General features: G+C 38.7%; 3 protein-coding genes across 7 annotated transcripts in view; all 3 read right to left on the bottom strand.

The window, feature by feature from the left end:
* smurf2 (SMAD specific E3 ubiquitin protein ligase 2) overlaps positions 1 to 9915 on the bottom strand; it is a 62903-nt gene extending 52988 nt beyond the window's left edge. The window contains exon 1 of the mRNA XM_053610563.1: positions 9470 to 9915. Coding sequence (XP_053466538.1) covers positions 9470 to 9521 — 52 coding nt within the window. The 5' untranslated portion in view covers positions 9522 to 9915. The remainder of the gene's footprint in view (positions 1 to 9469) is intronic.
* A 162-nt stretch (positions 9916 to 10077) lies between these two features.
* Positions 10078 to 15822, bottom strand: kpna2 (karyopherin alpha 2 (RAG cohort 1, importin alpha 1)). Of its 2 annotated transcripts, XM_053610582.1 has the most exons (10): positions 15118 to 15810; positions 14842 to 14982; positions 13863 to 13948; positions 13476 to 13744; positions 13263 to 13357; positions 12603 to 12866; positions 11628 to 11861; positions 11256 to 11438; positions 10952 to 11101; positions 10078 to 10330 (listed from the first exon to the last, which is right to left on the bottom strand). In XM_053610582.1, the coding sequence occupies exons 1-10, from the start codon at positions 15181 to 15183 to the stop codon at positions 10241 to 10243; spliced, it is 1578 nt and encodes a 525-aa protein (XP_053466557.1). In that variant the 5' UTR covers positions 15184 to 15810; the 3' UTR covers positions 10078 to 10240. The 2 variants fall into 2 exon arrangements, with proteins under 2 accessions (XP_053466557.1, XP_053466550.1); XM_053610575.1 differs by lacking the exon at positions 10078 to 10330 and having other exon boundaries at positions 10624 to 11101; positions 15118 to 15822.
* A 4801-nt stretch (positions 15823 to 20623) lies between these two features.
* Positions 20624 to 24545, bottom strand: part of bptf (bromodomain PHD finger transcription factor) — a 36088-nt gene continuing 32166 nt past the window's right edge. For 3 of the 4 annotated variants that reach the window (XM_053610511.1, XM_053610537.1, XM_053610528.1), the window contains 2 exons: positions 23095 to 23281; positions 20624 to 21360 (listed from right to left, as the gene is read on the bottom strand). In XM_053610511.1, coding sequence (XP_053466486.1) covers positions 21324 to 21360; positions 23095 to 23281 — 224 coding nt within the window. In that variant the 3' untranslated portion in view covers positions 20624 to 21323. Of the gene's footprint in view, positions 22441 to 23094; positions 23282 to 24545 lie in introns of all 4 variants that reach the window. The other variant, XM_053610518.1, reaches the window with a different exon arrangement.

Raw genomic sequence — 24545 nt, 5'->3', positions numbered from 1 at the left:
AACAGAGGAGAGGAGAGCAGAGAGAAATGGAGAGGAGAGGAAAATAGAGGAGAGGAGAGCAGAGAGAAATGGAGAGGAGAGGAAAATAGAGGAGAGGAGAGCAGGGGAGAGAAGAGAGGACAACAGCAGAGACCGGCTGAGGAGGGGATAGGAGCAGAGAGGAGAAGAGAGTAGAGCAGCGGAGGGGGGACAAGAAACGGGTGTGGCTAGAGATACATAATGTGTGTAGTGTACACATTGCACCATTACAACAAAAAAATACTGGAATCTGGCTACTAGTTGCTAGTCGCTGGCATCAAGGTGGCTTTGAGTTAGAAATGTACTGGTGCATACTTTTGTCATAATCATCAATATTATAAAGGCTGCACTGGTAGATCGCAACGAACAAGGTAAACAATCACAGCAATTTAACAAACAAGTCGTGTTGGGAACGACTGAGAGATGATCGTGTACACACAGCGTTCTGCTGCACTGAACTGAATTAACCAGGTAAAAGGAGCTTCATATCAAAACACAGATTTCATGTCATCACCTCAGCCTGTGCTTCTTTCCCTCCTCTTTTGAAACATTTAATACTTCCTAAGTCATCTAACGTCTTTATGACTGCACAGATGGCGGCTACACAAACCGCACGGTAATGAAAACAGCCTGCATCACTTACCACAGAGCTGCACCTATGCAATCCCATGTTTATGGAGATGAGGGGATTATGTGTATTGCATCAGTCGAAGGACAAGATGTGTTGTTTCATTGCTGGATGACTGGCATGATTTCGTAATACGTCTCTACTAAATTCTCATCCCGTATGGGCAGTTACAGGAGAACAAACTGCAAATTATCAGCTGGGTGCACGGCGCAAGAGTTAACCTAACACAATCCTGATGTCTGGCTTCCTCTCTGTGGGAAAAAATGAACAAATCAATCACCTGCGATACTGGCAATTTTCTAACTGTAGCTAATTGGCTGACATTTGAGATCATTTATAGGCTTTTGTGTTTGTGTGCATGTTGTCCTGGCTTACATGCTTCCTTACAGGGGTTAGTTATAGGACCAAACTATCCAACTGTGATTCTCAAAGACACATCAATGATACATGACATGCATCACAATATATAGGCTTTCAAAAATATTATACTGTTTGATACTTTGATACTCCACGGTTGAATCCTCAGACCTGATTGGTCACTGGTTTTCTATAGCAGCAGCTCTGACAATAACATCGTTTCTATAGTGGCAGCTTACATGAGGACATGTATGCCCGATCTACAAATGAACGGATTAAATGACGTAATTATTGATACGGTCAAGTTTTCTATGAGGAGAGTTTATTGAGCATTTTTGGAAGGAGTCTCCAGTGTCAGTATTTTGTAACAGTCTGTAACTAAGACACAGGACAGTCTTCACGATGGAGGGCTGTGCATTTTCACAGTAACACGACAAACGTGTTTGTCTTATGTTTCTTCAGCTTAAAAACATTTTGCATTAATAACAAACAAAAAAAACAATGATAAAACCCTACAAGGTATGTTGAATGTGTGTCAAAAGAAGTCTGTATGAGAGATGAATCTAGTCTGAGATGGAGCCTTTCGCTGTAGTATCAGCCGCTTGACTGAGTGAAAGAGCTCTGCTCGGCTCGCGTTAGACTAAACAATACATGCCGGAGGAAGCTGGGATCACTACCTGGGTGCTTTAGGAAACACACAAGTGTGTGTGCTTATATACCAGCACATGTAAAGTCTCTGTTTGGTCTATCAATGAAGAGCACCACACACATGCAGGGTGTCCTAAAAGTCTCAGTGCAGATGGAGAATTAATACTTTTTAGCAAAATGTCTTTCAAAATGTTTTATATATTTACATACATACACACACACACAATCACGCATATTAGGGCTGCAACTATCGATTATTTTCAAAAAATCAATTAGTTGGTCGATTACTTTATTCAGATTAATCGGATGTGGCGGGGCAAACTTTCAGTAACATTTTTTCATTATTTAAAATAAAATCCACAAACTGATTGTTACAAATATAAACTAAAACTTTACACAACTGCTTGCCCCATTATATAAGACTGAAAAGAACACACACACCAGAATATATATTATTCATTTAGGACTGTAGTTTAATTCGGTGCATTTGTGATTACATAAAAAATAATGCAGAAATACTTATATATTTATAAATACAAACTAAAATAAATAAATATAGATTATTAGAGAATAATATATATTTTTGAGAACTCCTTTGAGAATGCTTTTGACAACGTAGTGAATTCATTCTCATAGCTGTCACAAGGCTGTGATGGACTTTAACAGGAAACATGGCAAGCGTATCACACACTCGCACTGTTAACTTTTTAACAAATTCAAAAAGACTGGAAGTGTCGTGGATTTCCTGAGAAGCGGACGTCCACAAATGTCCACTGCCGAAGACACAACTTTGACGTGGTGCTGGCAAACATAGTCCCCTATGTACGGAGACTTTTGGGACCTGTCGATAATAAATGGTAAATAAAATAAAAGACGTAGGACAATATAAATGGAAATATCTGTGATAGGGCTGTAATGACCTGATGATTTGGACTGATGCATCGATTTAAAAGGCAAAGACTGAAATTAATCGATACAACAATCATAAATTGATCATTATCGATAAAGGACAAACAACGGGTGTGTAAAAACAATACATATTTTTTACTGATCTGTAAATAATTGAAAAGGCTAGCGAAGTAATTTTTCCATAACTCATTGAAGATTTTTTTTTTAAAGAGTCCGTCTGTAGATCATCATCAGTCTGAACAAAATTGGCGACAAATCGAACAGAGGCTACTAAATTGAATCGAAACGTATTGTAGAAGACTCGGTGTATCATCAAATATTGAATCGCATAAAAACCTGAAGTTTACACTCTTACTAAATGTGGTGTATTCATTATATTCATTAAATGAATGCATGTTCTTTACTAGGGCTGGGTAAAAAATATCGATCCTCCAATGTTAAACGATCTTCAATTTAACGAAACGTTATCTATTTGGGAACACCCCTAATCGATTCTTAATGTACGTGCTTCACTTGAGAGGATATGAATATCATCTGTACTTCGCCTCTCGACCTGAACATGTCACCATCTTTCATGTTTTGAATTTTGAAAACGGTTTTATTTCTTAAACATTAAGGAAAACGTTAATGAATTTCACTGTTGCACATTGACTTTGTTTTTGTTTTTTTACAGTAATGTACTTTGTGCTTACCTTGTGTGCATTGATGCACATACTTATGATTTCTTGTTACAATGTTTGTTACTCAAAGTAAAAAGTAATTAAACATAATTGTGTGCGCCCTATTGGTAATGCAAATGTGTATTTCAGTAATATATCTAAGTAGGAGTATACTACTGATATAGTATACTGAAATATAATTATTTAAATAGCAAAGTCTTTTTTCTAAGCTAAGAGAGGAAATATACTAATGTATAAACTGAATTAAAGAACCGGTGATAATCCTGCACATTTGAATACATTAGGTTCTAATGTTAATCTAAGGAACAAGAAGAAAAAAGAAAGAACGGGACATGCGTTTCCAGTACTTTGAACACCTTGGGTTTACGAGCACAGATGCTGGCGGCAAGAACTCTACCTCAGCATCTGCAGAGCATTACAGAGACGGTACTCAAACTGAACCAGGCCTTCAAGGCCTCGCTCCTGAAATGAGAGAATTAGTCTGTGCTCGGCAAACGTCTACAAACGTTACAGCTTTCGGCTAGACTTGCGGTGGAAAGGCAGACAGACTTGACACAGCTGGTCCTGGACTGCGGTGCAGTTATGAGGCTGCATTCATGAAGGGGCTCCAAAGTGCTGATGCGAGACTGCATTCCCGCATCGTTTTCCAGGACATGCTGTCTGCTTAAATGCAACACGGCTTCAGGAACAAGGCTGCTTTATACTGGACCGAGAAGACATGAATGAGAAAAAGGGGCTCTTTGTGATGGTACCAATGCAACAGCAAAAATGCACAGCGCCTCATTCGCAGAGCTTTGCAAAACGCAGGCACGCAAAGTGACACACATTTCTATACAGCACAGCAGCAGAAGAGTGGGAAAGGATTCGCTTAGCCAGCGGATCAAGGACATTCAAGAGCAAAATTAGAAATGAGCATGGAAAAGGTTAGGGGGAAAACTCTGTATTCAGCCTAAACAAATATTTTTCATGCGATAAATATTTAAGAGTCAGCTATTTTGGTTGTGTGTGTGCGTGGTGAACCTTTTAAAAATCAGCTACCCAATATCTAATAAATATAACAAGAAAGATTTATAAATAACCTGATGGCATGGCACTAATCTCGATACAGACAGCGAAACTTTGAATATTGGCTGACAATGATACTGCTCACAGTTTTTAAACACTAGGCTTTAAAAGGAGCAAATGCACATGAAGACTTTACCTAAGATGGCCAGCTAAACATACCACATTTACAAAGCTCAAACACTCTGCCACCTTCCAGCAAGAAATACATGGCCATCAATATGATTCAAATAAACCTAGAAAACAACTGAATTATTATACATACACACACACACATATACATATATATATATATATACGTATCCATATATATATATACATATCCATATATATATATATATATATATATATATATATATATATATATATATATATCTCAGTGTAGACATGTTTGGAGCTGGACAGTTGTTAAAAAGCAACAATGTAATTCCAGTATAAAACGTATTCATGCCAAATATAAATACCAATATTTAAAGAAAAAAAAAGAGAAAAACTCGTTTTTTTTTTTTTTTTAAAAACAGTAATAGTTGAAAATAAAGCTCAGTAGAACTTAATATGAAAACAAACATCATGTCATAACTAGAGCTGCACAACTAATCGATAAAATAGATAATAATCGATTATGAAAATCGTTGTCAATGAATCTCATTATCGATTAGTTGGTCTGTGCGGCACGGGGTGCGTTTATTCACTGCGTTACTTCTGTTCCGAAAACACGCCTCAGAGAGTAAATACTAAAGTTGTGTCCCAAATGAAGTACTGTACACTTACACTATGCACTCTCTACCGTCTGGTGTGTGAATTTTAGAAAGGTAATATCATCTCACATATGACTTTCTTCTGTTTACTGTTTAATTCACTGTTACCTTTTATAAAAAGTAATGCATAAATATTATTATATAATATAAACATATATTAGTTTATATTATATAAAAGTAGTTATACATTATTTTCATGGATGCACAAAAAGCACTGAATTAAACTACAGTCCTAAATTAATAATTAATATTCTGGTATGTTTTAAGTTTTATACATTTGGACAAACAGCTGTGTAAAGTTTTAGTCTGAAGTTTACATTTGTAACACTCAGTTTGTGGATTTTATTTTAAATAAACGAAAAACTGGTACTGAAAGTTTGACCCGCCCAGCCGATTAATCGAGAGAGAAAAATCGGCCAATTAATCTATTATGAAAATAATCGTTAGTTGCAGCCCTAATCATAACCTGTTTAGTCCCTCAAGGGTTTAGCAATTTTGCGATCTCAGAAATGAACAAAAATTGAAGGAAACTCCGCAATATCCGCAGGGGCTCGCAAATTGTTTTCAAAATTACTGCAGATGTGGGCCTAGACGTGCCGTGTGATTTCATCGCGACGCGCATTCAGCCACAGCCCTCTTCAGGTCACGTGCGTCGAACGTGAGTACAGCTCACAGGTCTCATTTACTAACAAACATCACTGCAAAAGACATGAAACAATTTCGTGCAACTGCAATTACACCAATTTAAGTAGTTTTCTGCAAAAAAGCACAAAAAACTCCACAAAGTGCACTGCAAAATTTTTTTTTTTTTAAAGCCACAGCAAAATCAAGCGTTTTTGACCATAACAATCACCAAAAATATATATCTCCAAAAAATCCTGAATGGACTGCCTGTTACACAATCCACTGTGGTCCCTCGAACCCCAGCTCGATACAGATTAGTGCCATCTCTATGATAAACCAAGACAGATCTGTGACCAATAATTTCCTTTCATAAAATATGCTCTAAACATAGCGATTACATTACACATTCAAATACACACAGCATGTGTCCGTCACTTGAGAAACACATACAAAATACCGATTTAGACTGCTATTCTGCACAGCTGCAGCTTTACTTGGTCAAACTGTCGAGTACTCCTTCTAACTCCTCTTTAACATTGTATGGGAAAACAGAACAAGCAATCTAACGGTCATGTATTAAACATCTGACTCTTAATGGTGAGCAAACCTTTACACTCACACAGGGTCAGTTATTACTGTGAATCCTATTGGGCTTAGAGACCCGCTTCGCCTGCTATTCATCCAAAACCGTACAGATCTGCACATCAAAGCCACTAACAGGTCTCCAGTGAAGCTCAACGTGCTGTTCACCTGCCAGTGCTGACCTCTGCTTAAGACTCTCGTTCAGAAAGCCTGCATGTGAAGTTCTCGGTCACGGTTTCCCCTCGCTACATCTGGCCCTTGTGGCACGGCGGCGGCTCGAAAGCAAGCGTCTCGCCCTTTGTCCTCCCCACAGAGCAGCTGAACCAACAGGAAATCCAGTCTCACTACATTAATGTGTGGAACCATTTCAATCATTTAAGAGCCCTCGGTTGGAAAAGAAAAACGTTTACAAATGACGTGCAATTATGGCGCTTTTTCCCCTCCCTCTACATGCTTTGGTTTTTGCTTTCGCTGCTGTTTAAACAGAACGTCGAACTGTTTGGTCAAATGCACTTGTGAAATTTGGCAGCCAAGTCAGCTCAACACAGCTAATGGGTGTTTTTACTACACATGCTGTGTCAACACAGACATGGCAAAATCGCTACCATACTTGAGCGGCATTAGCAAAACCGTGATCTGATATTCTTCCTTAAAAAAAGGCCAACTCAAACTTCGTTGATGCTCCATATGGGAAACTAGGCAGGCTAAACACCTCATGGATGACTTGGCATGGTAGAATTATGTCTACATGTGCATTAAATATAAAGTAAATAATCTTTTTGAACATACAGAGAATAACTGCTCACAGGAGTAACTGACAAATCTTGCAATCAGAAAAATAAATACATAAATCAAGAATAGAGGACTAGCCAAAAAAAAAACCCTGGTTTCAACACCATTATTCTTTTAATATCATTTTTGCGTGAGAAAAAGAAAAAAGGCCATGTCTTCATTAAAAACATGGTTAGAAAAAAGTCACGATGTATAAGAGCTGAGATTTGCAACATGACCTGAATGAATGAACATGCGTGAGATATTTAGTAGGCAGCATTTCTCTGTGCTTCGTGCAAGATCACACACTGATTTCTGAGCTCCAAGGCACTTCATCAACTGTGATACAAATGTGTGCATGTACAAGGTAAATAAGGGGGGAATAAAGAAAGCAAAATGTACATACTTTAGGAGAAAACATTTTCATTACTTCTAAGATTATGTCCATGCTGATTATTTATTTAAAAAACAAACAAAACAAAACTTATATTAAGCTTTTAACGGTCTTACAGTCCCTCCAGAATTTCTCAAAAACCAAGCAAACCGCGCAACCTTATGAGGAGCTTGCAATTTTTCAAAATTATCGCAGATTTGGGCCAAGACGTGTCATGTGACATCATCATAACACGCATTCAGCCAAAGCCCTCTCCGATTCAGGTGTATTGAACATGAGTTCAGCTAAAAGGTCTCATTTACCAACAAACATCACTGCAAAAGAAAATTCTTGCAATTGCAATTTCACCAATTCAAGTAGTTTCTGCAAAAAAAAAAAAAAAAACAACCCAAAAAACGCAAATCGCAAATTTTGGCAGCACTGGTGTTGGCTCTAGGTTAATGATCGGAAGGTCGGGGGTTCAAGCCCCCCTTGTGCAAAGCCCTTAACCCTCTCTGCTCCAGGGGCGCTGTATCATGGCAGACCCTGCGCTCTGACCCCAACCACCTAACATGCTGGGGCATGCGAAGAAAAAAAGAATTTCTGTGCTGTAACGTAGCTATATGTGACCAATAAAGACTCATTATCCCGGTCTGATCCTGAGCTCGACTGTTTGCACAGTCTCATATTTTCCTCCGGTGTGTCCCTATTTCCTCCCAAAAACGGGCATGTAGGTGAATTGGCTTGGCTACATTGCTCATGAATGCGTGAAAGTGTGAGGTATAATAATGGACTGGTATTCCATCCAGAGTGTATCCCTACTTTACACTCAAGTGTTCCCGGGATAGAAGATCCACCACAACACCAACCAGGTTTACGCTCTTACTTACAGCGAACTGATCTTAATTCAAGCTCGCTGACCTGGATCTTCAGAACATTCCTCTACATTGTTTCCTCACCAACATTATAAGCTTAAATATTTCATTTGGCTGATTGTGGAGAAAAAAGGTGGTGCTGGAGATATATCTCAAACACAGCCGGCTCTTGTCTCCCTTTCCAAGTCAAAACAGCAGGCTCTCAGAGGATACAAGGATACAACTAAACCAAACCAAACCAAACCTCAGGTTGTGTCCTCTGAGATCCTGCTGTTTTGACTGGGACAGAGAGAGAGAGAGATGAGAGCAGAGAAGCAAGATCTGAGTTGATACAAGATAGAAAAGATTGGTTGGTGGGGGTTTTTCCATACAAACAAACGTAAAAATTCTGAAGACTACAAAGACTGGAAACCTGAAAACAGTTGCAGCTGGGTTATTACTATTATGATGATGATTTTAGATACCAGGTCTGACACATAAAATCAGACAATTGGATTAGTAATGTTATTAGAACATGTTGAGCGACAAAAATAAATAAGTGTATGAGCTCTGCTTTTTATACACGCTTTTCTTCAGCACCTCACATCTACACTCAAGCTGTGAACCATTAAAGCTCTACCATTAAAGGAAACACGTTCACGTAATTATAAACCATTTTCACATCGTAACCAAGTTAACCAAATAGTTGAATGTTGTATACACATATATAGGCATACACTTAATGTTAGCTAGCAAGCTAACCAAACGGCGCAGAGTTAACCCAACTAACGTTAGCACAGTAGTAAAAGCATTGTAGTGAAATATCAAAATAATTTTAATTTTTAGAATTTTTTTTTAAAGGGGGAAATGGGAGAAACTAAATATTGCAGTCGAATTCATGCGGAAATGCTAATGTTTACTACAACTGGTATCCACCTCCCTAAACCTCTAGCTGTTGTAGGCTAGCTAACACGAGCGAGCTAGCTCATTATTGTACACAACCCGCCGTTCATCAGCTGAACCAAACCAGCACACTCCAATAATAATTTGTACAACTTAATACAGAAACAAATGACACGGTGTAACGAGTGGTATGGTGAAGGGAATAATAACGCCACAGATAGTAAACTGCAGTAGTGTTAGTGCTTGGGAGCAAACTAACCAGTTTAGCTGCGCGGTTTGTACTGGATAAAGTACACTCTTACCTGTTAAACGCAACTTCACGGGTCCATTTCTCCTTCCCCCTTGATTGGACATCTTCTTTAACTTTCCAGCTTGAGCGCAGAATCTCCGTGTAAAAAATAAAATAAGCAGTGTGAGGTTTTCCCCCGTCTCTCTTGCTATGTCGTGCTATGCTAGCCAGCTACTTTCACAGTTAATTGGGAATAATGGAGTCCCGACGCAGTGGCCCGGATGTGCGCAGATCTGCCATGTCCACAGTGGCGAGCTCGCATAACGACAACTCCTCAAGGCGCTTCGGCTCCAGCGTGCATTTTGTTTTCTTTAAAGCAAGCTACAGCGTGTACGGTGAGGGGGAAAACGCTTTTACGCTCAGGTAAGTACGGGTTTACGCCGCGGTCTCTATTTTCCGCAGTGCAGGAGACTGAGCGTTTGGAAAGTTGCACTGCTCTGATGGAGCTCGCGCTCTTAGCTGGCAGATGTTCAGCTACGCAGTGACGTCACCAGTTCCCTCCTTTCTGGGGAGTGTAGTCTTCCCCCAACTGCTGCACACTTCCAACTCCCCACAATCCCAAGAATTCAGAGTAAACCCCCCCCCCCCATTCCCAAGATTTCAGCACAAACTCCAAATGGTTTAATGTCCTTTATTTACAAACTAATAAAAAAAATTAAAAAAAAAAGACAGTTCCATATGTACAGTTTCATAGAATAGATTGGACTGGAAAAGACAGAATACACACAGAACAGTAGTGCAAGAAGAAGAGAGGGGGGGGAGGAAAAAAAAAAAAAAAAAAAATCTAGAAGTTGAAAGTGCCTTGGTTTTCATTTATCTGGAATGCATAGCCATCAACAGTGCTTTCAGGGGCCACACATTCATCTTCTTCCTCCTGGAAAAGAAAAATCAATCATTACTAGGATGGTCAGAAGTTGAATTAATAAATAAAAATAAAAGATTAGCATGTCTAAAATATTTGTGCCTCCATTAAAGGAGAATTCCATCCTGAATGACTTGCATATTCATTTTCATAATTAACATGTGATCCTCTGTGTCCAAGATTTATTTTGTTAGTTGAAACTTTGTTCACGAAAGTAAAAACATGATTCAGTTTAAAATAATTATGTTAAAAAAAAATTTAACACCCCCCCCCCAAAAAAAGGAAAAAAAAAAAAAAAAAAAAAAAAAAGCCAACACATGTTCAACTAAATCCTGATTGTGTCACCAGTTAAGTTAACCTCTCATGAGTAAGAATTTTTTTTTTTTTTTTTTTTAAAAAAAAGGAGACAAATGCAAATTCTGACCATTATCCCTTACATTTGAAATTATTTGAGTAGAACATTAATATAGCACAGCACACAACCCACCCACCTCCTCAGGAATTACCACAACAAAAAATAAAAAAACCCCACAACGTCAATATAAACAAACATTCAGTGGGTTTCAGGGTGGACTTTTCATTTAATGTAAATTTAAAGGACGGACCAAAAAGGCACGCCGAGGCTCGACCCACCTCAGAAGAGAAGTATTTCTCAATGATGTTTAGTGAGGCCTTGTACACCATTTCATTCTCATGTGTCTGAAGGGCTTCAATTTTATCCAAACCACCACATTCTTCAATCATCAGACACAGCTTATTGGTCTCGCCAATCTTCTCCCCAGCCTAGAGGTTAAAGAGTGAGGAGTTAGTGTGCACACAGATCAGGAGGAAGAAATGGAAAAGAAAAAAAAACAAACAAAAAAAAACAACCCTAAGCCATAATATGAAAAAACCCTCACATGTGCTACACTCAAACTTTTGCACACAGGTGACATACCAGGAAGATGTTACTGAGTGCATCCAAAATGACCAGAATAGTCTTGCCATCCTTGGCAGACAGTAAGTCAAGTAGTGGCTCAAGGATATTGGCCTGAACAAGATAGACAACTTGCTCTATGGTGCCTCCACTGGTGTAGTTGGTAACAGCCCAAACCGCCTCCTTCTGAGTCTTGTAATCTCCCTACACATGGAAAGATGAATATTTTAATGAAAATTAACTCCCTTCCATTACACACACGTTCAAAGTTTGAGTTTATATGTGTGCTTGGCATTGTGATTCTACTTCTACTTAATTATTTAGTCAGAGTAACTGACATTCAGCCAACATATCTCGACTTATACTCACAACCTCTCACAGCCTTCAACATACCCTTCTGAGGACATCCACCAAGCACGGGACCAGGCCGGCATTGATGACCTCCTGGATCTGGGTGTCCTTGCCGGCTGTGATGTTGGACAGGGTCCAGGCAGTTTCCTTCTGAATGTTGTTCTTCGGGTGCCGCAAGAGGTTTCCAAATATGGGGAGGGCCCCAGCGTCAAGCACTGTCTGGGTCTGCTCATCTGTGCCAGTCACAATGTTACCAATGGAGCGCAAGGCTGGAGTCTGAGGATAGAGAAGTCTGCGATTAACCCTTGTAAGGCCTTCTGGTAAGGTTGTGATTGGGATGTCAAGGATACATTACAGTAGTCCACATAATAGATGAGGTATAATGTAATCAATTTGATACACAATAGATCAGGAGGCTGTCATTATATAAACAATAAAGCAACATTATGGTGTGATGGTGGCAGACATGAAGTAGATAAGACTTAAATACCAGTTTAATATTAGCCTTACTAATATTAAGGTCTTAATATTATACAAGGTCTAAACTTAGTCCCTGTAAACATTCCTACAGAAACACCAACATAATATTAACACTCATTGTATCATACATTGAACTATAGCAAACACCATTATCCAAGCTATTCAGTTATAGAAGCTTTAACACCAGACCATAGCCAATCAGAACCCTCCAAACTACAAGGGTTGAGATAATACATTTTTAAATGGTAAATGGTCTGCACTTATATAGCACTTTTATCCAAAGCACTTTACACTGTGTCTCATTCACTCATGGTAGCAGAGCTGCCATACAAGGCGCTAGCTTGCCATCGGGAGCAACTTGGGGTTCAGTGTCTTGCCCAAGGACACGTCGGCATGTGGAGTCATGTAGGGAATCAAACCGCCAACCCTACGATTAGTGGACAACCCGCTCTACCACCTGAGCCACAGCCACCCCCTGTATATTTTAACTGTATATTGTATACCTAATATCAGCATATTCTTTGCTGGTTCACTTACCATAATAGAAAGCTCTCCTGAGCCAAGAAGCTGCACCAGCCGGGGAACCAGGCCAGTCTGGATCACCACTTCAATCCTGTCATTAAGACCATCGGTCAGGTATGATACAGCCCAGCAAGTGTCTGCCAGCACCTCCTTATCACTATGGTGCAGCAGGCGGACGATTGTGGGCAGGATCTGCTTCACAGCCTCGAGGGGCGGCGCAGGATTCTTGTTGCGACATAGGTTAGACAAGGTCCAGGTGACATTCCTCAGGTAACCAGACTGTTAAATGAGAAAAGAAAAAGGAAAAAAGTTAGATGGGTATTACTGAAGTTTTACCACCACCTAGTGGATGGAAGCAATCACTACAGTTTCAATGGATACTATGCAAGAGCTTATAAAACACCAATACCAGAAACTACAAGGGGGATTAAAAATAAATAAATAAATAAGAACACCCCACCTGAATATTCAATACAGTTAGGGGGCTTCACATTCAAGAAACACATTTAATAATTACTCAGCCTAAATGGTGTCATAAAATGAAGAGTACAATATGCAGCAGTGTATAGAGTTATAACTGTACTCCAAGCCTCCTAAAAATTGCAAACACTACTGAATGTTCCATCTACTACACTTCAAATGGTCAGCAAGATTTTCATTTATTATTTAACTTACACCAAACACAGAAAGGTCAGGTACAGCAAGCAGACTCAAAAGTGGGGCGATAGCACCATGCTTGATGACCTTATCTCTATACGCAGAGCCATCACCTTTAAAAAAGAAAAAAAACATAATGGAAAAAAAGAGAGAAAAGAGACTTAATTTGGGGGGGGGGGGGGGGGGTACAGTCTGGAGATGCATTATATATATCTGTGATTCCTCACTCACCAGCAATATTCCCCAGAGCCCAGACAGCCTGTTCACTAATATGAGAATGAGGGGATGTGATCAGACCAATGAAAGCTGGAATGGCTCCTCCTTCCACCACAGCTGTAGTTTGATCGGACGTCCCGGACGCAATGTTAGTCAGGGCCCAGGCCGCTTCAAACTGAATTGGTGGAGACTGAGACATTCCCAAAAAGCCTACAAACTTGGGGATCAGGCCTGCACTGATAATTCGATCAATAGGTGGATGTCTTTCCCTAGACAGCAGCTTCCTAAGTTGTATAAAATGAAGATATGATTAAAAAGAAGCCAAAGAGATAGAATAAGAAAGAGAAAAAAAAAAAAAAACAAACCAAACCACACACACACCACTTTTTCCAGCTAGCTCACCTTGCAGCTTGGGTTGCCTGCACTTGAGTTTCGAGATTGTTGCTGTTGACCCCATTAACAATCTCCTCCACTGTCCAATGCTGAGCCTGTCATGAGAAACACATGAGATTATAGACATCTCTAGCACTATGGCTGTTAGTTTTTACAGCGTCACAGTTACTCATGGTGTACTGTATGATTACATTACTTCTGACTAACACTGATTAAAAAGCATTTTGGGAAAGTGGGAAAACTTCAGAGTTAATATACTTGGGTCAGTAAAATGAATTTTAAATAAATAGTGTCCCCCCCCAAAAAAAAAAAAAAAAAAAAAGTACCCCTGCACTATGCTTTATATTCCCACTGGACCCCCTACCCCAAAAAAACCCTCACAGAATTTATAATGGTTTTAAAAAGAACTGTATTGGTTTTTAACAGAAACTGTAATGGTCACTGTGGGTCTCTACTGGCGATCTTCCGCCATCTATTGGTGGCATGTTATGTCTAGTGGATAGGATTACGGACAAATAACAGTAATGTTAATGGTTAGCCGATTGTTTGTAATGGTATTTGCAGTGCAAAACATTACAATTTCTGTGATTGTTTCTACCAGGACACCTCCTTTATAAACGACACGTAAAATGAGAGAAACTGAAATTCATCGTTACAAATGATCTTTTAAGTCCCATTTATCTATTTAAAAAAAAAACAAAAACAAAAACAAAAAAACTTTATTAAAAAAAAGGAATATGCATGATATGCTTTTAAAAAAAAAAAAAGAAGAAAGAAAACAACAAAAAAATGAAATCAGGTTAACTTCACTTTATTCAACAGAAAGTTTTACAACGGCGATTACACAAACCCTTACCAGGGCAATGCATCATGGGAGAAATGATCAAATCAACTAATTAATAAATAAGTGCGTTTTTATTTAAAACACCTTTAACGTGCTAATAAAAGCCCTATAAATAAGCAGTAGAGGAGGAGATTTTCCCTTCACCTGGCAGTTCTGACTTTTCTCCTGGAGAGGTGAAGTGGCTTCATCCGGCAGAGTGCTCACATTCCTCCTCTTCAAAATCTGCTCGTCCTTCTTAGCTTTACGGAGCTCAACGTTTACTTCAATCCTCCTTCGCCTCAACTCCTACGGGTCAAATAATAATAATAATAATAATAATAATAATAATAATAATAATAATAATAATAGCCTCCATTAAATAGCACACACGACTGCATCATTGCAAACTGAAGCTCTAGACATTCAAGTTCAGCTACTTACAGCTACATCTTTTCCTTTGTTTTTGAACTGAGTCAAACGGGCGCTGTTCTCGTTAGCAGTAGACATTTTCTTCAATTTTAATCACCAGAGATAACCGAGTAAAGATATAAGACTGAAAAAAAAGAATGAAATTGAACAAAATTAGAAATAAAGAGACAACATGCTCAAGCTAGCACAGAAAAACATACTCCGGTTATAAAACTTCCGGCGCGTCACTTACAGAGAAACAACATTCAATTATATGTTCAAAAAGCAAGACTAAACTATATGTACAATTGTTTAAAAAGCAGATATGTAAAGTATCTTTGAAACATGACCACTCCTTACCGTCTTCCTGCAGAGGAAATGTGCAGTAGAGAACAGCAGTACAGACCTTTAAATTGCCGGGCTGAACGCTCCTATTGGTCTGTTTGAGTAAAAGCAGCGCATGATTGGACTGGTTTGAAAAATCACAGGCCTCACAGGGGCGTGGCGTTAGCGCAAATCACGTTTATTATCGCGAGAGTTTGACTTTGAAAAGACTAATGGCATTAAAGGGAATTCACGTTCCAGTTAAACTCCCACACACGCACATTGGATTTTGGGGCTAATTGTTTTTTTTAAAGTAGCTAGAGTATGACTGCTGAAAAAGAAGCAGGATCTTCCAGTTGCTTTTATTTAATAATTGTTTAGTCACTCATTTGATTTCTGCACATGTTTATCCTATTTTTATCCGCTATTTTATGATGACAGTATAAGGTTCCAGAGTACACATCTAAACCAGAGTACTTACTGTACTTCCAAGACTGTTCATGCTCAAATGTACTGCAGTGGGCATTTTCCCCTCATGCATATTTGATTTCTAGACTTTGTGTGGTGAACAAGTGTGAACAGTTAAAGACAATATTTTATTCTGTAAAACAATTTTATGAAAAAGTTATACATTCACATTTATTCATTTAGCTGACGCTTTTATCCAAAGCGACTTAGAAATGAGGATTATACATTCTAGTAATTTAGTAATGCGAATACATTAGTGGATGCCGAGTAAAACAAACTGAAAAAGTATAAAAGGCTGTTTATTAGTATTAATATTCAACTGGATTATAATATATGAGTAAATACTGGCCTTTTGAATATAAACTGTTATGTTTATCACGTCACATGAACCTGCTACACGTGTCGCCTAACCCAAATATACAAACGAATCCAAAATAAAAAATGAATCCAAAATAAATCGATTTAATGTCAGATAGTTGTCCCACCTTTAATGTGATATAGCAGTTAACAAAATTCAAGTGAAAAACAAATAGAAACATTGGGGGGGGGGGGGGGACTTATAATAACCTGGGTTCATGAGTATGCACATCCCTTACTTTGTTAAGACGGGGGAACCCGTCGTCATCTGGTTAACAACGGATAGTGTGAAAGTAAAAGAAAGTTCATTGTGGTTTTTACATGAAGTCTGTTTATTGAACTACTACACTGTTCACCAAAGGAGATTTGAGTGCAAAATTGTATGTGGTAATTGCAGTCCTAAGGGCATAGCAGCAACCACAGTCCCAGCAAACACAGCGAGAATGTCCATGTGGAATTGAGGTCCAAATCTATTTCATGGTACTTCAAGCGGTACCGTCCTGAGCAATCTCCAGGCTGCACTGCTTGGAGTCATCCTCAGTGGGCAGAATGTAGCCTCCAGGTGTTGAGAGGTACATCCAGAGGTAGGGCATCAGGATGGATCAGGCAGGTCCGGAGAGCAGAAAGAGTCAAGATCACTGGCATCTCCATAAAATCATGTGTGGCTCGAAAGAAGGAGAGATTGTTAGGTATGTTTACTATCCTGTGATGGATAAGACTGTGTACTTTGCGTAAAAGAAAGTCTATTCATGGTAAGCTTGAGTAAACAAATATGTTTTCAGCCTGGACTTAAACACTGAGACTGTGCCTGAGTCCCGAACACTAACTGGAAGGCTGTTCCATAACTGGGGGCTTTATAAGAGAACTTAGCTTTAACATTTGTCCAAAACCAAGAAGATGAGCACAGTCGCATGCCCCATTATAAACAGCTGTGCACACTTATGCAATCAGGTTATTGTCAGTTTTCTCCCCAAAACATTTCTATTTGCTTTTTAACTTGAATTTTGTTGGATGATGTATCGCATTAAAGGTGGACAATGACCTGACGTGATCTATCTTGGTTTATTTTTTTTTTACACTGCAAAAACCTGAAAGTTTACCAGATGTGTATAGACATTTTATATCCACTTTATAAGTTAATAATGGTTGGACACCCAGATGAGATCCACAAAAACAAAGGGAGAACATACAAGACTCCACACAGACAGTAACCTGGGCTCAGGATTGAACCCAGGACCGGAGGCAGAAAAATCTCAATTTCAATTTAGATCAGTTACGTACAACAGTCCGGTCCATAAGTATTTGTACAGTGACACAACATTCGTTATTTTGCCTCTGTGCACCACCACAATGGATTTGAAATGAAGCAATCAAGATGTGATTGAAGTGTAGACTTTCAACTTTAATCCAAGGGAGTTGAACAAAAATATTGCATTAACCGTTAAGGAATTACAGCCATTTCTGATGGGAACAGTAACTGAAGCTCCTGACCTGTATCTGCATGATTTTACACATTGTGCTGCTACCACATGATTAGCTGATTAGATAACTGCGTAAATGTGCAGGTGTCCCTATTAAAGGGGATGGTGAGTGTATATTTTTACTCTTTAGGTGTGTGTGGGGGGAGGTTGAATAAAAAAAAAAAACCCATGTAACAGGGTATGAACAATATTTCTATAATGAATTTAAATACATTTTGCAGCACTTTTCCAGTATATTTATATATGACTTTGGCTTGAATAAGAGTTGGTGGAAAAGATGATCACTACATTTCTAGATGGACTCCAGAGAGCTATATCTAAATAATATATATATATGTTGAAGAAACATTTTCTTACAGAAAGCATCACCGTTTTAATTGTTAAATAAAATTACATTAGGGTTAGATTATGTACAAGTCCTGTTGAAAGAGTTGTTACTATAGAAACGATATTAGATATTATAACAAGGATATTAATAAAAACCCTGTGGTTTCATTTATAGCCAGAACTACCATCAGAGATATAATCAGTGTTAATCAACACTGACTAAGAGTCCGATTCGAAGTTTCAGCGTAAAACGGTGTGGAAGGCAAACAATACTAGCTAATTAGCAAACATTCTCCTGTCAGTTTTAAAATGTATAACATTTTATTACAAAAGCTAAATAAACTATAAGTATAATTATTGAATGTTTGATGATTTGTTTATAATTACCAACATACTATTAGGTAGATTATCTTACCTCTTTCTTAAATCATTTTAATGGGTTATATACTAGTTGTGCCTGTTTAATGGTGTATGGATATAATTTGTAAGGCAATAAGAATATCTGGCAACTTATTAAGAGGCTTTTGTCACAGTTGTTAAAATCTTATATATATATATATATATATATATATATATATATATATATATATATATATATATATATATATATATATATATACACACACACACACACACACACACACACACATCTATATATATACACATACACACACAAACACATCTATATATCTCCATCTATCTATAATATATAGACACACATCCATCCATCTATCTATCTATCTATCTATCTATATCTATATATATATATATATATATATATATATATATATATATATATATATATATATATATATAGTTTCTCACAAAAGTGAGTACACCCCTCACATTTTTGTAAATATTTGATTATATCTTTTCATGTACCAACACTGAAGAAATGACACTTTGCTACAATGTAAAGTAGTGAGTGTACAGCTTGTATAACAGTGTAAATTTGCTGTCCCCTCAAAATAACCAAACACACATTAACGTCTAAACCGCTGGCAACAAAAGTGAGTACACCCCTAAGTGAAAATGTCCAAATTGGGCCCAATTAGCCATTTTCCCTCCCCGGTGACATGTGACTTGCAAGTGTTACAAGGTCTCGGGTGTGAATGGGGAGCAGGTGTGTTAAATTTGGTATCATCGCTCTCACACTCCCTCATACTGGTCACTGGAAGTTCAACATGGCACCTCATGTCAAAGAACTCTCTGAGGATCTGAAAAAAAGAATTGTTGCTCTACATAAAGATGGCCTAGGCTATAAGAAGATTGCCAAGACCCTGACACTGAGCTGCAGCACGGTGGCCAAAACCATACAGCGGTTTAACAGCACAGGTTCCACTCAGAACAGGCCTTGCCATGGTCGACCAAAGAAGTTGAGTGCACATGCTCAGCGTCATATCCAGAGGTTGTGTTTGGGAAATAGACGTATGAGTGCTGCCAGCATTGCTGCAGAGGTTGAAGGGGTGGGGGGTCAGCCTGTCAGTGCTCAGACCATACGCCGCACACTGCATCAAATTGGTCTGCATGGCTGTCGTCCCAGAAGGAAGCCTCTTCTAAAGATGATGCACAAGAAAGCCCGCAAACAGTTTGCTGAAGACAAGCAGACTAAGGACATGGATTACTGGAACCAAGTCCTGTGGTCTGATGAGACCAAGATAAACTTATTTGGTTCAGATGGTGTCAAGCGTGTGTGGCGTCAGTCAGGTGAGGAGTACAAAGACAAGTGTGTCTTGCCTACAGTCAAGCATGGTGGTGGGAGTCTCATGGTCTGGGGCTGCATGAGTGCTGCCGGCACTGGGGAGCTACAGTTCACTGAGGGAACCATGAATGCCAACATGTACTGTGACATACTGACGCAGAGCATGATCAGTATGCAGTATTCCAGCATGATAACGACCCCAAACACACCTCCAAGACGACCACTGTCTTGCTAAAGAAGCTGAGGGTGAAGGTGATGGACTGGCCAAGCATGTCTCCAGACCTAAACCCTATTGAGCATCTGTGGGGCATCCTCAAACGGAAGGTGGAGGAGCACAAGGTCTCTAACATTCACCAGCTCCGTGATGTCGTCATGGAGGAGTAGAAGAGGACTCCAGTGGCAACCTGTGAAGCTCTGGTGAACTCCATGCCCAAGAGGGTTAAGGCAGTGCTGAAAAATAATGGTGGCCACACAAAATATTGACACTTTAGGCCCAATTTGGACATTTTCACTAAGGGGTGTACTCACTTTTGTTGCCAGCGGTTTAGACATTAATGGCTGTGTGTTGGGTTATTTTGAGGGGACAGCAAATTTACACTGTTACACAAGCTGTACACTCACTACTTTACATTGTAGCAAAGTGTCATTTCTTCAGTGTTGTCACATGAAAAGATATAATAAAATATTTACAAAAATGTGAGGGGTGTACTCACTTTTGTGAGATACTGTATGTATGTATGTATCTATCTATCTATCTATAAAATTTATCTATCTATGCATACACACACATCTATCTATACATAAGTCCTACTCAGGAGAGTCATGAGAAGTACAACACAATTCAGATTAAAAAAAAAAAATCACAAAAAATGGAGACATGTTCATCAGTGTGGGAAAGAGAACCCTTTCCATTTATTTACGATTCATATACATCAATATTTCTTCAGCTGTATTACAAAAAAAGAAAGAAAAAGGAAGAAGAGACATACAAACAGAACGCCTCCAGACTGATCGTGGTGTTCAGCTGCTTCAGTCACTCGGCATGAAACAGCTAAAAACCTGCATCTGAATAAAGTTTACTTTTTCAGGCATCCTGAACTCTAATCCACCACAAAACCAACTGCTTCTCAAACACAGTTAGTCGTGTCCAGGCTCCACCTAATTCTTGCACATCACATGAAAACATGTCATTGTCTATTGTCATGAAAGGTATATGTAGACCTGGACCCTGGATTATGCAAACATGATTTTAAAAAAACACGACGTTCCATCCAAAAGTCATTGCTTTGAGGTAACAAATGTTACAAAATGCTTCATGTAATCCCTCCACTGCCTGTTCACTCCAGTCAGAGAGCAGGGCATGTCAAAGAGACGCTGCTTTAAACACTGCAGTCATGTGCGTTGCTGGTCGACTGGACAAGAACCGTCAGTTTGGGTCGAGTGAGAAAGAAAATGGAGAATGTGTAGGGCATCTCTGACATAGAAGATGCTTGGTTCCCTTGGATTGACTGTCCAGAGTTCCCCCCTCCCCCCAAACATATCCTTTAGAGACGTGCGTTAGCACCACGTGTGGTTGTATTCTACGAAGCTGAAGACTGTAGTTTGTTGTTATGAGACCTACAGAATACAAAAGAGAGCAAACTGAAGTGAAGCTGTTTGATGTTTTTTATTGAACAGCGGACATGACACGAGGAAAAAAAAACAACCAAAAAAAAAAAAACACGAGACGAACTAAATGAAATGAGACAGATAGCTAAAGGACACATATGAATGCCCGGAGGGTGATGATATGGGAGGGACATGGCAGCCATGTTGGCATAAATCTCCAAGGAAAGCCCTTCTGTCATTTTGCAGTATTTCTAGAACCAAATCTTTTCTGCATTTCCATTCCGTTTATAAAAAAAAAAAAAAAAAAAAAAAAAAATTTTTTTTTTTTTTTTTTTTTTTTTTTTAAGTCAAAACGAAATGAAATGTCATGGTTATGTCTGTATAGCAACATTACACAAAATATTCAATTCTCCAATTCAGTATCACCATTTTTTTTATAACAAAATCCTTCACAAAAGGATTTAAAACCAGAATCTGCCCAAAAGACACATCTTAAATACAAACTTTTTTATTACTGTTAGGCTGACAAAATATTGCAGATGAATGATGAGCAAAGATTTGTTCACCTTTGAGAACACATGATAAACAAACACATTAGTCCAGGACAAGTGGATGAACCAGAAAAGGCTGCATAAAGAGACTAATCCAAATCCATCTTACAATAAAATATACAAAATATTTGACCAGTGCCAAAGTAAACACATTGGAGGAAAACAAGGCATTGTTGTTAGGCATATACAAATAAAATATCATACTTACTAATACGTGAACATTATTAACAAGAGGGTTTAAAATAAATCCACATAACTGTGTATGCACTTAAGACATATCTCTTGTGTTCATCGTTTAACAACATGGCTGCCATTGTGTGATTGTCAATGAAGCCATGCTCGGGACACTTTTGGTTTTAATGGGAGGTTTCCCTCCCTTTTGATGAAAAAAACATTACTGAATTAACTTAAATCGTTAAAAAAAATCGTGTGGAGTTTCAGCTGCTCATAAAAGAGCAAGTTCCAAGTATCTATAAAAAAGAGAAACTCCACCCCTTCAGCATAGATTCCAGCTATACGTCAGACTCAAGACATCAATCTGCAAGAGAAGAATGAGTGGCGTGAATGACATGCACAACACTGAGATGGAGGAAAAGCACATGGGACAATTTTAATAGACACACGATGTAAGCAGATGGATTCACGTTAGCCCACAAATTAACATGACGTTTCAGATCACATATGAGAAATAAGCCTGATTTTAAAGTGCCCATTAAATTGGTACGAGAGCTGCGATTCAATTCTGTATGTTGGCGCATTTCCTTTTGAAACAGGAAGTTGGGGAGGGAGTGTAGCATTTGAGGAAACACTGCACCTCCCAACAAATATAAACAGACTCAACAGCGGCTTATCATACCAGCTATATTAGAGGCCACGAGTATAGTGCTCAGTATCTGAGACCAGGGATTCTCAACCTTTTTTTTGAAGCCAGGACCCCCTTTAATTAATAAATAAATTGGCTTATTTTTGTCTACAGTGCCGAGAGACTTTAAAACACCAGTTTTGATTTCATGGGGACTTTATCACCACTCAAAACCCAACACACACACACACACACACACACACACACACACACACACACACACACACACACACGTGAGATCTAAGAGAGAGAGAAGAAGAAAAACTTAAGTAGAAATATAAGCACAAATAAAAAGGGTTTGACTTCTGTTCCCCCAGAAGCCATTCTCACCTGCTTGCTTTGAAAGCTTTGAGCTTCTGTACAAAGAACGATTCCAAAAACTCGGCACACTGGTAAAAAGGTGAGTCGCTGGGGTTGTAGTAGCGGCAGTTGTCAAAAATTTTGGTCATGTCCGCTACGAATTCCGTTAGCTTGCTGTAAAATCGTTTCTGTACCCTCTGTTCCATTGTGGATAGATCTACAGGCGAGAACAAGAAACATAAGATTTTACATCGTTGATAAGTACAGTGCGTACAGCACAGTACAGATAAGTAACTTGCACCATTAGTCCATGTACAATAATAAAACTAGAATGAGCTACCTGCTTATATCAGCTCCCCTTTTACCCCAACCACAGTAACTGAACTGATGTCTTTCCTGCTCACTTTGCTTCTTTGCACATGAGAGCAGCTAGTTAAAATTCAGTCATTTTAAATACACTGTTTTAGTGAGTAAGTAGTCAATGGAAATGAGAACTGGGAGAATGGCTGCACAACTCTGTAATCATGATCTGCACCTAGCACTAGAGGTGCTCCGATGTGTTGGCCGATAATCTGTAACGGCCGACAAAGGCAATTTTTCACGCTATGGGCCATTGGCCGATAGTTTAGAAACATCCGATGATCAGGGCCGATTACATACTGTCAATCAAAAGAGGGCGGGAAAACACATAGAATTCGTTCTGTGTGTAAAGATGATGTCTCTTGTGTGGAATGAGGACAAAACTGCAGTCTGTAATCTCTGCACTGCTAAAATTTTACACCAGACGCTGCAGAAGTGAAGCAGGAGTTTCGGCGTCGAGTCTAATTTATTTTTTTTGCCGTGCTGCTCGCCCTGAAATGATGCGCCATTACACCGTTGAAAGATTTAAATGAAGGGAGTTGACAAAAAAAAGTACATGCATACACACACACACACACACACACACACACACACACACATACATACATACATACATACACACACACACACACACACACACACACACACACACACACACACACACACACATATATATATATATATAGCACCGAAAAATATTTGTTTATTATACTTATGGATGGATGAAGACACCAAAAAGCCCAAAATACAGTTTCGGCCAATGCCATTCTTGTTTTATGTTTCACGACATTATAATTGGGGAAAAATACAACTGAATGACAAATTAATCTCGTCGAGCTTCACTGGCAGTTAAATGTGAGGACAGCAAAGCTCATTTTAAGACATTTTATTAAACCCCACGTTACAGTGCTATGCTTTTGGAAGTGATGCTCCTGTACATGCTTTTCTAGCACTAGCAGTTTTTGGTAGTGTTAATTTCCTTTTTTTTTTTTTTTTTAAAAACATTTGAAACCATGTTGCCAGAGGCTTTAAAGAGAAAATGCAGCAGCGTAACCTCACAGGGTTTGCCACAAGATACAAACTCGGTAAATTTCAAGTTTAAAACAAATTATTAAAATAAT

The sequence above is a fragment of the Ictalurus furcatus genome, chromosome 2 (genome assembly GCF_023375685.1).
Source record: "Ictalurus furcatus strain D&B chromosome 2, Billie_1.0, whole genome shotgun sequence".
Classification (NCBI taxonomy): domain Eukaryota; kingdom Metazoa; phylum Chordata; class Actinopteri; order Siluriformes; family Ictaluridae; genus Ictalurus; species Ictalurus furcatus.
Note: the sequence above shows the minus strand (reverse complement) of the source record. Positions and strands in the feature narration are given on the sequence as shown.

Bases quoted from the DNA above. Each gene is read 5' to 3' on its own strand.
- kpna2 (XM_053610575.1), bottom strand. From the start codon at position 15,183: ATGTCTACTGCTAACGAGAACAGCGCCCGTTTGACTCAGTTCAAAAAC. The intron at 12,867-13,262 runs GTAAGTTAAATA...CTCATTTAACAG, and splicing joins CTGACCTTTCTGTGTTTGGT to TCTGGTTACCTGAGGAATGT. The intron at 11,102-11,255 runs GTATGTCACCTG...TTTAACCTCTAG, and splicing joins CACTCAGTAACATCTTCCTG to GCTGGGGAGAAGATTGGCGA.